We start from the raw sequence: 11,484 nt of genomic DNA, 5'->3' as shown, positions 1-11,484 counted from the left end.
CTCACTCTCAATAATCCTTAACAATCTTCTTCTTGAACAGAGTACACTATAAACCTCCCCGAGGCTTATGGAACTCTTGAATACGTAATGGTGGTGGTCTAGTCTTCCCTATCTTCATTTCGAAATACCTTATTATCTCTAAAAAACAAAATTAAACATGTATAAATCAATTGAAATTTATACCGACCATATAATTACATCTAATAATAATATTGTAACGACGGTAATTAATTGATTTTGATTTCAAATCTATGCTAATAATAATTGATATCAACAGGATCGATTTTATATCCGTAATTATTTTGAGATGGTGACGTTTCACTTGTTTGTTTGTTTGTTTTTTGCTTTTATGTGTCGAAAAAGTTTACATCATATCACCCAACACCTTACCGAACGTAAAAATTCTACGGGTCTCGTGATCATCGGGCCCCCACAAGGATAAAAAAATGCTAATCATTTCATACATTAAACCATCATTGCTTCATATTACATTATGGCCATCATAAACTTCAAAAGCAAAACATGGAGCACATGTTTCTTCTTCTTCTTGGTAAGCACTGTCCCATTTCTTCCATCACCAATGGCGGTGGGAGTGATGAACGCACTCAGCAGGAGTAACAGGAAACCGCGCACTGTCCGTACAATAGTCATACACCATATGCCTAGCCCGAACCCAAACCAGCTGATGGCTTTGGTGCAGATTCAGCTCAGACATTGTCGGCTCGTCCCACCAATACTTCTTCTCCCCATCGCTGCTACACTTCCGAGCAACATCCGCCGTCGCAACCGTCGTTGGACACTCGCAGCCGTCGATCTCAAAGCCTTTGTATGATGCTATGAACGGCGCATGGGCCCAATTTGTCTTCACCCGACCACCCTGCGTTGCCCAATCATCGGCGTTCCATATTGAACTATATACACCCATGGCTTGATCCTTCGGAAAGGGTATGCCTCTGTGCTCCAAATTCGAATGAACTCTGATCGGAGTTTCATCCACGAGGAAACTGACCAAAATTCACAAAGATACAAAAAATCATCAAAATGCACGAAATTCAATGCCCCTTTTTTCATGGAACCGAAATTTGTTCTGTTTTGCTCTGTTTTTCTCTGTTTTGCTCTGTTTTGTAGCGAGTGACCCCATCCCCGACACAAACATCCAAAAGCAAAAATGGTCCACCCCGACATTGTCGAGCAGAGACCATAAAACATGGGCCAAGGAAGATTGCTTACATGACTTGTCGACGGTTCCAGAAGATGGAATAGGAGTGAAAGTCCTTGGTTGGGTCAAACCAGAGGTTCAACCTCTGTTCCCTGTTCCCCACGCCATTAACGTACACATTGGTTTGAACAGAGTAAGGTTCGCCGCTCGTATTCCCCAGAAACTCAAAGTCGAATTCGTTGTGATTCGAGCCCTCCGATGACATCTGCATCATCACGGACACATGATTACATCACATTTCAAGATAATCATTAACCCATTTCAATGATTTGATTAAGAACATACATAAAATGCGGTAACAGTTCCAGCAGAGTCACCGGCGATGAGTTTGATTTGAATGGTGACCTTCCCAAACAGGTACTTGTTCTTCGACGAAAACCCAGCACCTGGAAATTCTCAGAATCAGCAACTCGAAAACGAAAACCAGAGAAGAATTTAATATAGTAACTAAAGTACCGGAAGAGTTGTCGAGTCTAAGCTTAAGAAGCTCTCCTTCATAGATGAAATGATCGAAAGCCCAGCTTGGCTGGAACAGGTCATGAAAATTTCTGGATTCGATGGAACCCGCCATTAAAGAACAGAGAAAGAAGCCAAGAACACAAGCAAAAGACACACAAGCAGCCATGGACAGAGCAGATATGGACACTGCTTATAAGCTGAGCTGAAGCTTCTACTGTGCAGTAATCCATGGCAGTGTATTTATAGCCGATTTTCCTCTGGCTTCTTACACAAGCTCCAAATTCTCTCAATTGGATGATAAAAGTTCCACGTCTGCTAATTTAAATAATGATCATGGGTTTATAAGTGAAGAATACTAACTCTATTGGTGTGCGAGGGATTTTGAGGAAATCTAAAGCAAAGCCATGAGAGCTTATGCTCAAAGTGGACAATATCATACCATTGTGAAGAGTCATGTTCGTCTAACATGATATCAGAGTCATGCCATAAACTTAGTCGTGCCAATAGATTGATAAATCTTCAATTATCTAACAAAGAATTCCAAAAGAAAAGGAGGGTTCGTGTTCGTTTAACATGATATCAGAGTCATGCCCTAAACTTAGTCGTGCCAATAGATTGGTAAATCTTCAAATATCTAACAAAGAATTTCAAAAGAAAAGGAATCAAGCCTCCTCGAATGCAGTAAAAAATGACTAAGACTCTAAAGGAGTCGAGCCTCGATTAAGGGGAGGCGCACTTTGTTCGAGGGGAGGTGTTGGATGATGAAAGTCCCACATTGACTAATTTAGGGAATGATCATGAGTTTATAAGTGAGGAATGATCATGGGTTTATAAGTGAGGAATACTAACTCCCTTGATATCAGATCTTTTGGGGAAACCGAAAGGAAAGTATGAGAGCTTATGCTTAAAAGTGGACAATATCATACTATTGTTCCCCACCCCTATTTTTTTTTTTTTTAAATCGAATATTCCACGTATTTCGAATACGCCACGTCGGATTTAAATTTCCGAGAGCGAGAATTTTGAAAAAAGGGAGAATGTAGCCGTTACTATTGGCCCAAACAGCTGGAAGAAGCTTTGCAGAGTGATAGTGGCGCTTGGTACTAGCTGTCCCCTGTTCTGAGATGTGGGGGTCCAGTGACAGCCAATGGGTGTTTGCTACGTGGCGTAGTACAGCTGTTTGCCTTACCCATCCAGTTGTCACTGGCCATAGCAGTGATATAACTGATAAGCTTTGGCTCTCTTCGCTAAGCCACTTGATTCCTCCCCAAGAAATTACCGTACTAAACCCCATCCCGCGACTACATAAATGAAGTCACTCGCCCGCTGTGATCGCCGCTGTGGTCCACAAGCCTTCCAATTTCACAGGGCTGTATTATTATTATTATTTTTTTTTTTATTTACAGTTTCGCATCTTTGTTTTTTTGTCTTACTTTGCTGACTACAGAGCCAGCTGGCTGTGATGGTCCCCACTATAAAATGCTATTAGGATATTTAAATCAATTTAATTCTAAGTATAATTTTTATTATTTTTTTTCTCGTTTTTCAAAAAAGTTTTAAAAGTCTAATAATAATATTCATAAACTTTCAATAAAAATGTGATTAAAATTTTAAACAAATACGAAAATAAAATTAATTTATTCATTTTTTTTATTAACTTTACGACTTTACACGAGAATGTTCGGGTGGATTACTTTAATCATAATAATCACGAAAACCTATAAAGTATAAATATTACTCGTCAAATTTTAAAAGTTGTTACAATGAAACATAGCTACGTGCATACTTTTGAAATAATCTTCTATTTTTAAAACTATATTTATAAATACAGAATTTTAGATGAAAATAATATGAGTTTCAATTTTTATTTTAAGGCATTAACACTCTTTTTCAAATATAATTTTTATTTTGAAAGTCTATTGGCTTTCCACTACTCTAGGTCTAAGCGAGCTATTCTGTGGCACACTATGAGGGAACATCGCGAGATAAAGTGTCTCAAACATCTTCGTTTGAAAAGAATCTTTCAAGGATAGCACCGAACGGCACGAGTTTGTCTGTATTGCACCCCAGTTCATGTGCGAAGATTGAATCATGAAATCTGCTATTCGGAACGTAGGTCGTAAATGTTTAGCATGGACACCAAAATGCTCGATGCTAAAAAAAAATTCAAATGGATGGATGTTTGAGATATGTCGATGGGAACCCATAAAAGAAACGATAAAAAAATAGATAAACTATTTTTATAAAGACTATTTTTTATTTTAAATTATAGTATTAAGCAACTATTTTTGCGACAAAAAAAAAATTTAATAATATTTTTGTATAATATAATTTATTTATTTATTTATTTTTCTTTTGTGATAGTTATACATTATTTCATATGATTTATTATTATTATTATCCATTCGCGCACTACAAAACGACAACCAAAAACCTGCAAAATCATCTCTGTGACACGCAATCATACGTTTCTGGGTACGCCTGACGTGTCCATCCCTGTCCCCACCACTTCTATTTGTATATATTGCCACGTCACAATTTCTCTCCACTACATTTTCCCCCATAATTTTTATTACGATATTTGCCATAATTATTTTGTCTGTTTAATTATTTTTAGTAATTCCGGAATTTCAATTTTCCGACACTTCATTAATACGCCTTCCAAATAAAATTTAATATTTACGCCTAATTTAGTAAAGTAGGTGAATTTTTAAATTAGATTTGGATCTAAATTTAATAAATAATTAATTTAAAAAAGTATTTAAAAAATCACTCATTACCGCATAATTAAATCAATTTAGGTGCTTCTAATTTATAAATTAGATGATTAATTACACGTTATTCTTACAATTAGAAATAGATTAATTAAAGAAAGCATGTGCTTAATTAGGCACTCACAGGTCTTTGTCGGTTTCCAACATTTCCACGTCATTTACGCTTTAACTTTTCCACCCGTGAATTTAAATATTAAAATTTTGAAAAAGCTTTTTCTTTTTTTGGACTTGTTGAATTTATTTATTTATTTATTTCTATATTTAAATTTATATAGAAATAGGACTTTATCAACTTGGTCGGAAAACCGTACTTATTTTCGAGTGGATAATGTATGTATTTTAATATTTTATGGAGTATATAAAACACTGTGGATATTTTAAAATGTTTTTTTAATAAGGAAACTGGACTAGAGGGCCCAACATAGTGGGCCGAGTTTGGGCTCAATTCGGTGGATCCATTCACACTTGAAGGCTTGGACCGGAGCCCGTGCGGTGAGACGGTGCAGCCCACCACGGTTTTGTTTTGAGCTATCTGCAAATTAGGCGGCCCAAACTTAAATATTCATTATTTTTATAATCTATAATTATAAGTAAATATCCATTTTACCCTTTTCTAATTAACTCTTCGAGTGGTCGTGTTTGTACAAGTGATTTTTCTAGTGTATATGTCTATCGAGTTGAACAGATGCAATTGATATCAAATTGATATCAACGAAATTGATTGTTCACGTGGAGATGATTACACATCGACTTGTGTATCAATTCAAATTGAGATGAAGGCTAATTTTGAAACAAAAACCCACCAATTTTGAAATGAAATTATTCCCTTTTAGGGCAAAGTTAGAAGCCATTTGGGCAACTTTAGAGTATATTATTCCTCAAAAGNAAAAAAAAAAAAAAAAAAAAAAAAAAAAAAAAAAAAAAAAGTGGGTTTAATTTAATGTTTATGGTTGTTCTTGAACGTTGCAATTTGAAAGGTGGTGGGTTTTGTGAATGGTGAAAGTCAATGTTGCTTGCACTTAAAGCACTTCCATTAACATCATAAATTAGATACCTTTGTGTTGTTCTTCAAATGTTTACATATTCTTGGGAGTGATGGAAAGCATAAGGAGATTCAATAACGTAACGGATTCTTCTCTATATTGTACACAAACTTGGTGTCGGTGCCGTTTTTAATGCCCTTGGAAATGGGATATCAACAAGAGTAGCGTTTAAGCCAAACTCCTTTAAACATTTTTTACTCCGTGTTGCTCTTATAGTTTCGTATGAGCTGCTAGAGATGAGCTTCTCCTTGAGCTAAGGTAAACAATATCTGCTAGCGGTGGGCTTGGATTGTTATAAAAGATATTAGAGCTAGACATTTAGTGGTGTGTTAGCGAGGATGCTGGATGTCACGGTCATGCTCGTCCAAAGCGTGTTGCCCATGGCCACATGCCCATGACAAGCCAAACCCTTTATGTCTTTCCATGTTATAGTGTTTTCCTTTTGTATTTCTAAGGAGTATGACGTTTCGAAAAAAATCATGTCTATGTCTGCTAGACATGAAATGCCTCATAATGGGGTACAGGAGGGATATGACTAGTTGTCAACTTCTCCCTACCCAAGTTTATATATGTGAGCCAGCCTTATATAACCTCTCTTTCAAAAATCTCTCTCTGCCCTCGTTTTCTAAAACCTTCTCTTAAACCGAGGCCAAAGGCTTGAGCATGTGTCGCTTGACCGTAGCGACGCAAGAATGAATTGGCTTAGCTCACTTGTCGTTGGAAAGTGAGTGTTGCACAATCGCAAATCCACTGTCATCAAGAGTGCGATTGTGACACTGGGCTCTCAAGGGGGTGGATGGTGAGATCCCACCTTGGTTAGAGAGGTGAACGAAACATTTCTTATAAGAGTGTGGAAACTTCTTCCTAGTAGACGCGTTTTAAAATCGTGAGACTGTCCGTGATATATAACGGACAAAAACAGACAATATCAGCTCTATTCAAATCAGGAACAATAATTTCCTCACTTTGTACAATAAGAACAACAATATTCAAATCAGGAATGCCACTATGAACAAAGCCAAGGCAAAGATTTCAGCTGACTATGACTAGTCACTTTAGATTTCATGACTTTACCCATTTGAGTATGCATTTTCTTACACACACGCTCTAATTCCATCACTCTCCATTGAATTCCTTGTATATGTGCTTTCAATCTCTCATTTTCATCTGAAAAATCAAGCTTTTTGGTATCGAACATAACCCGGTTGCTCGTTTCATCCCTCTTACTACTCTTGTTCTCGCATTCGTCGAGTTTACGAGGCAAACTCGTGATCGATTTAGAGTTCTTAGCCGTTTGCTTGAGTTGCTCAGAAACAAGCCCTTGTATGGAAGATTTGGATGGAAATCTTCTGTTTTTTGAAAGATTTATACATATTTCTACTGAAAGCTTCTCATAGTTCAGTGCACAACACATCTTAATCCTTTCTTCTTCTGAAATTTCTGTATGAACCTGTAAACCAACATGACTCAGTCCATAATTAAGTATAACACCAGAAAAGAGCTATATGGGTTCAAATCGTTACCTCGAAGTACATATCCATGGCACGGTACATATCGTCGTGAGAGCGTCGAGCATACTCGGGCAAGGCTTTGGCAAGGGCTAGAAACTTTGAAGGCTTTAAACAAGGATCAGGAGCTACTTCAGCCATGTACAAATCCATTAATGTAGCTACTCTTGTTAATGTCATTTGAGATGTTCTACTCTTTTGTTCGTGCAAAAATGCTTTGACAAATCTTAGAACGAGATTCACATCATATAAATAGCTCGACCCAGATCGAGATGGAAGTAGTAAATTATCCAACGTTCCTCGATCCAACTGCGCTCCGATCATCTTCTCCAACTTGTTTCGAATACATTTGTTTATGTTCAATCCCAAAGCAACTCGAAGAATACTGAAAAGACTCTTGCAGGAAACAGAATTGTGGTCGAGAGTATAAAGCATTTCGACGACAACCTCAATAATCTTTCGCTTTTCGTCTCTCGACGCGTTCGAGATCTTTGATTTCTGGTAATAAACCAGGAACCTAGCAATGACTACTTCGTCAAAATCTCGTTTGAGCATCGATGGCACAATCATTTTAACAAAGTCAGGATTCAAGAGTAACAATTCCTCAAACCACCACACTCCATTAGAGAACACTGTCTTCAAGCTTTCAGTGCTTTTCGTATCGCACGAAAACCGTAACGCCGAGCCATCGGACGAGGAGGTCGATGGACAACAATGTTCTTCCAAAGCTAAATGCAGCTTTCCAACAAGAGAGTCTAAGCATTTGTGAAGAACAATTGAAGGGCGGCTAAGAGACAAATCTTGGCATCGTTTCAAAGCATTCAAAAGCTCAGACCAAGTCCACTCGTTGATATCATCAAGATATCTCTCTGTCTGTTCCTGTAAATTTTGAGTGCCTGAGATTGAACAGTTCATCTCCATGAACTGTGCTGCAGAATACAAAACAGGAACATTCGAAGGACTCATTTGGACATACCCATTGTTATAACAAAACTTCAATATCAACTCAAAACCCTCTGCCCCACCAGGAAAATCCTGGAATATCAACTTCAAATTTCGTAAATTAGCCTTTGATCTACCAAATAACTTGCTTAATCTGCCAGAATATGAAGCTACAGTGTTCTGCAGAAGCAGCCCAAAATAAGAACAGAATAAATCAACACAAAATTAAGAAGAAGAAGATGAACACCAAAGGAGAATCCGATCAAATATTCACAAACGAAGAGAAAGAACCAAAAGGGGTTTGTTAAAATGAAGGAATGGTAAAGAAAGAGCGTTGAATTACCTTATCCACCATGAAAATCTCTTCGCCATTGATATCCACTTCAAGATTGCAGCAGACTTCCATCGCCCAAAAAAAGAGAAAGGGTTAGTGAAGAAGATGAAGAACAGAGTGCGATTCAGGGTGTTTAGGCAAATGGGGTTGTTCAGAAATCAACAAATTCACAACAAAATGATCCCAAAATCATAAAGATTCTCAACGCGGCTGTAAGAAACAAGCAGCACTACAACAAACAACCATAGAGACACGCAGAGAGAGCAACACCACTGACATTCCTGCCCCAAAAAAAAAGAGTAGTTTATAATAAACTCGCAGACCCCAAAAGAAAAATAAACAAGTATTGATTTTGTAGGGCACGGTACCCTACACCCAACTCCCCAAGTCCAAAGTCCCACCCATAATGACTCGATTGCCCTTGTATGGACGTAATAATCCCAAATCACAGGATGGGATCCCCCTCCCTCTGTTCTTCACATTTATGGTCTTTACTTTTGAACCCTCATGATTCAAGGCTGTTTGTGTCCCTCTCTGAAAAGTATAGCCCTTTTTTGGACCCCGGTGGGTAGGTACCGACATGTCTCGGCCGAAAACTCACGAATAAAAGAGTTCATACGACACGATTTGTAATGACTTTCTACGTGCAATGCTTGTATTACAAAGGAAGCATTAGACATAATAAAAAAAGGAGGTAATGGCACATGAAAGAGCGACAAAGACAGGGAAATTGGGAATAATGCATGGCGGTTGGGTGTAGGAGTAGTAAACACAAAGGCCACACCCACGTGGTTTCGAGTCTTCCTTTTATTCCCAGCCCACCTCGTTTATTTTCAGTTTTGCCATCCATTTTTATTTTTATTTTTTAAAAAAGTATTTTGGACAAATTTCAAAGTAATAATAATTTATTTATTTACGACATAGTTAATATTTTTCATATTTCTAAAAGTTATATCTATAAAATTATATTATGATAATAATAATAATAATAAAAGTTAAATTAATAAAAATACTCGTAAACTTTTTACTTGGTCGAAAAAAATAATCTTAAGCTTTTCAAAGTTTCAATAAGACACTACACTACGTAAGTACTTGTGCAGGTGAGGCTTGTGTCGATTCTAGAAACAGCGGTAGTGGCACGAGGAGTTAATGACTAGACGTGCTACAACTTAGAGATCACCAGATAGCTCTTTCCATCTGTAGAAATCGGGGGCTCTGACAACTATTTTTATCTATAGGAATCGGGGGGCTAGATGTGCTGCAATCTAGGGGTCATTAGACAGCTCTTTCCTCAAGTACAAGAAGTTAACGACTAGACGTGCTACAACCTAAGGATCTCCAAGTAGCTCTTTCCATCTATAGGGGTCAGGGGCCCTTACAGCTTTTTCTATCTATAAGAATTGGGGGGCTAGACATGTTGTAACCTAGGGAACATCGGGCAGCTCTTTCCATCTATATGGATCAAGGGCCCCGACAACTCTTTCTATCTATATGAATTGGGGGGCCAAACGTCCAAGGGATCACCAGGTAGCTGTTTCCATCTATAGGAATTGGGAGGCATAGCACAATTCTTTTTGGAGGAAGGTTGGTTTGCCCCGATAACCGATCGTGCCACTGATGTGCAAAGCCTGTCTCACGTGCAACATACCTTCTAGCACAAACATGCTACAGTTTTCAAATTTGGTATCCCAAGGCATTCCCCGGTGGCTATTACCCTATGCCTTAAGCAAGAAATAAGAATGGAAAAGGTTGAAGCATCATGTCACAAAGTTGGGCCAAGAGAAGTAACTGGGCCTCTCGTCCATCAGCAGGAGCTGGTTGATGCCCTACTTTCCTTGCTCTCCCATGAAAGGAATCCATTATGAAAACACCACCAAAATTAAAAGCTTTGTAATGTGTGGGTAAAGAAGCATTTTTTAGCTCAAAAAATGCATGCTTTTTGAAGCCCATAAATACTTCATTTCCCCTGCTGTCTAATACAAAGAAGAGAAGGATATGAAGTTGGTTGGCGTGTTGGTATGTTTGTTGGTGGTGGCCATGGACATCGTCGCCGGCCTACTTGGCATCGAAGCCGATATTGCACAAAACAAGGTACTACTACTACTCATTTCAAGCTCATATTTATTGTCATTTTTGGGTTTTTCCTCTCGAACTTCCCTCAAGGTTTGTTTTCACACAATTCTAAAGAGTGTTTCGTTCTCCTCCCCACGTGAGATCTCACAATCTACCTCCTTTAGAGCCCAGCATCCTTGAGGGCACTCGTTCCTTTCTACAATCGATGTAGGACCCCACCAAATCCACTCCTTTTGAGCCCAGTGTCTTTGCCCCCTTCGAGACTCAGCCTCCTTGCTGGCATATCGTCTCTTATCCACCCTTTTTAGGACTCAACATCCTCGCTGCCACATTGCCCAATGCCACTGATGAGGACCAGTGATACTATTTGTAGCAATCCAAGTCCATCGCTAGCCCTTTTTTGTACTTTTCCTTATGGGCTTTTCCTTATGATTTTTAATACACGTCTATTAGGTGAAGGTCTCCACCCACTCGTAGGTAGGATCTCACCCTATCTCTTCACGAACATAATTACTGCCATGATTGTTGAGCAGGTGAAGAACCTTCGGCTATGGATATTCGAGTGCAGAGACCCAAGCGCGCAAGCTTACAGATTGGGATTAGCAGCAGCCGGGGTTTTGGGATTAGCGCACGTAATCGCCAACCTGCTCGGCGGCTGTAACTGCATTTGCTCGCAAGAAGCGCTCGAAAAATCACCCCCAAACAAGCAAATCTCCGTCGCCTGCCTCGTTTTCACTTGGTATTGTACGCTTCTTGAAATCAAATTTCATTTAACAACTAAGACACTGAACTGGGTTTGTTCTGGTTTTGAAAAAAACAGGATAATTCTAGCGGTGGCGATGTCGATGTTGGTGATCGGAGCATTGGGCAACAACAAATCCCGAGCATCCTGTGGCTTCACACACCATCACTTCCTGTCGATTGGAGGGATTTTGTGCTTCGTTCATGGCTTGTTTTGTGTCGCTTATTACGTTACTGCCACTGCTGCTGAGTAGTGGAAATTGCTTTTGGATTTGATGTATCGTTTCTCCTCTTGTGAAGCATATCAGACAAAAACTAAGCTAATCATCCTTCTTTTCTTCTCTATTAAGCATTGCCCCTATTCACAAAACTTAAAATATAAAGGACCCAC

The 11,484-nt window shown here is 38.7% G+C and overlaps 3 protein-coding genes across 4 annotated transcripts; 1 reads left to right on the top strand and 2 right to left on the bottom strand.

Annotated features, from left to right (window-relative positions):
• Positions 1 to 437: 437 nt before the first annotated feature.
• LOC111776754 (xyloglucan endotransglucosylase/hydrolase protein 9-like) lies at positions 438 to 1,891 on the bottom strand. The gene is made up of 4 exons (XM_023656096.1): positions 1,676 to 1,891; positions 1,505 to 1,605; positions 1,231 to 1,424; positions 438 to 1,004 (listed from the first exon to the last, which is right to left on the bottom strand). The coding sequence occupies exons 1-4, from the start codon at positions 1,842 to 1,844 to the stop codon at positions 575 to 577; spliced, it is 894 nt and encodes a 297-aa protein (XP_023511864.1). The 5' UTR covers positions 1,845 to 1,891; the 3' UTR covers positions 438 to 574.
• A 4,521-nt stretch (positions 1,892 to 6,412) lies between these two features.
• On the bottom strand, positions 6,413 to 8,651 carry LOC111776956 (BTB/POZ domain-containing protein At3g22104-like). 2 transcript variants are annotated; one of them, XM_023656381.1, is made up of 3 exons: positions 8,289 to 8,651; positions 7,019 to 7,932; positions 6,413 to 6,945 (listed from the first exon to the last, which is right to left on the bottom strand). In XM_023656381.1, exons 2-3 carry the CDS (start codon positions 7,922 to 7,924, stop codon positions 6,502 to 6,504), a joined length of 1,350 nt encoding a protein of 449 aa, XP_023512149.1. In that variant the 5' UTR covers positions 7,925 to 7,932; positions 8,289 to 8,651; the 3' UTR covers positions 6,413 to 6,501. The 2 variants fall into 2 exon arrangements, with proteins under 2 accessions (XP_023512149.1, XP_023512148.1); XM_023656380.1 differs by having other exon boundaries at positions 7,019 to 8,125; positions 8,289 to 8,650.
• Positions 8,652 to 10,193: 1,542 nt separating this feature from the next.
• Positions 10,194 to 11,438, top strand: LOC111777151. Its single transcript, XM_023656614.1, has 3 exons — positions 10,194 to 10,370; positions 10,886 to 11,091; positions 11,173 to 11,438. Exons 1-3 carry the CDS (start codon positions 10,275 to 10,277, stop codon positions 11,345 to 11,347), a joined length of 477 nt encoding a protein of 158 aa, XP_023512382.1. The 5' UTR covers positions 10,194 to 10,274; the 3' UTR covers positions 11,348 to 11,438.
• Positions 11,439 to 11,484: the final 46 nt, after the last annotated feature.

This window comes from Cucurbita pepo, chromosome LG16 (genome assembly GCF_002806865.2).
Source record: "Cucurbita pepo subsp. pepo cultivar mu-cu-16 chromosome LG16, ASM280686v2, whole genome shotgun sequence".
In the NCBI taxonomy this organism is placed as follows: Eukaryota; Viridiplantae; Streptophyta; class Magnoliopsida; order Cucurbitales; family Cucurbitaceae; genus Cucurbita; species Cucurbita pepo.
This window is presented reverse-complemented; position numbering and strand designations above follow the sequence as displayed.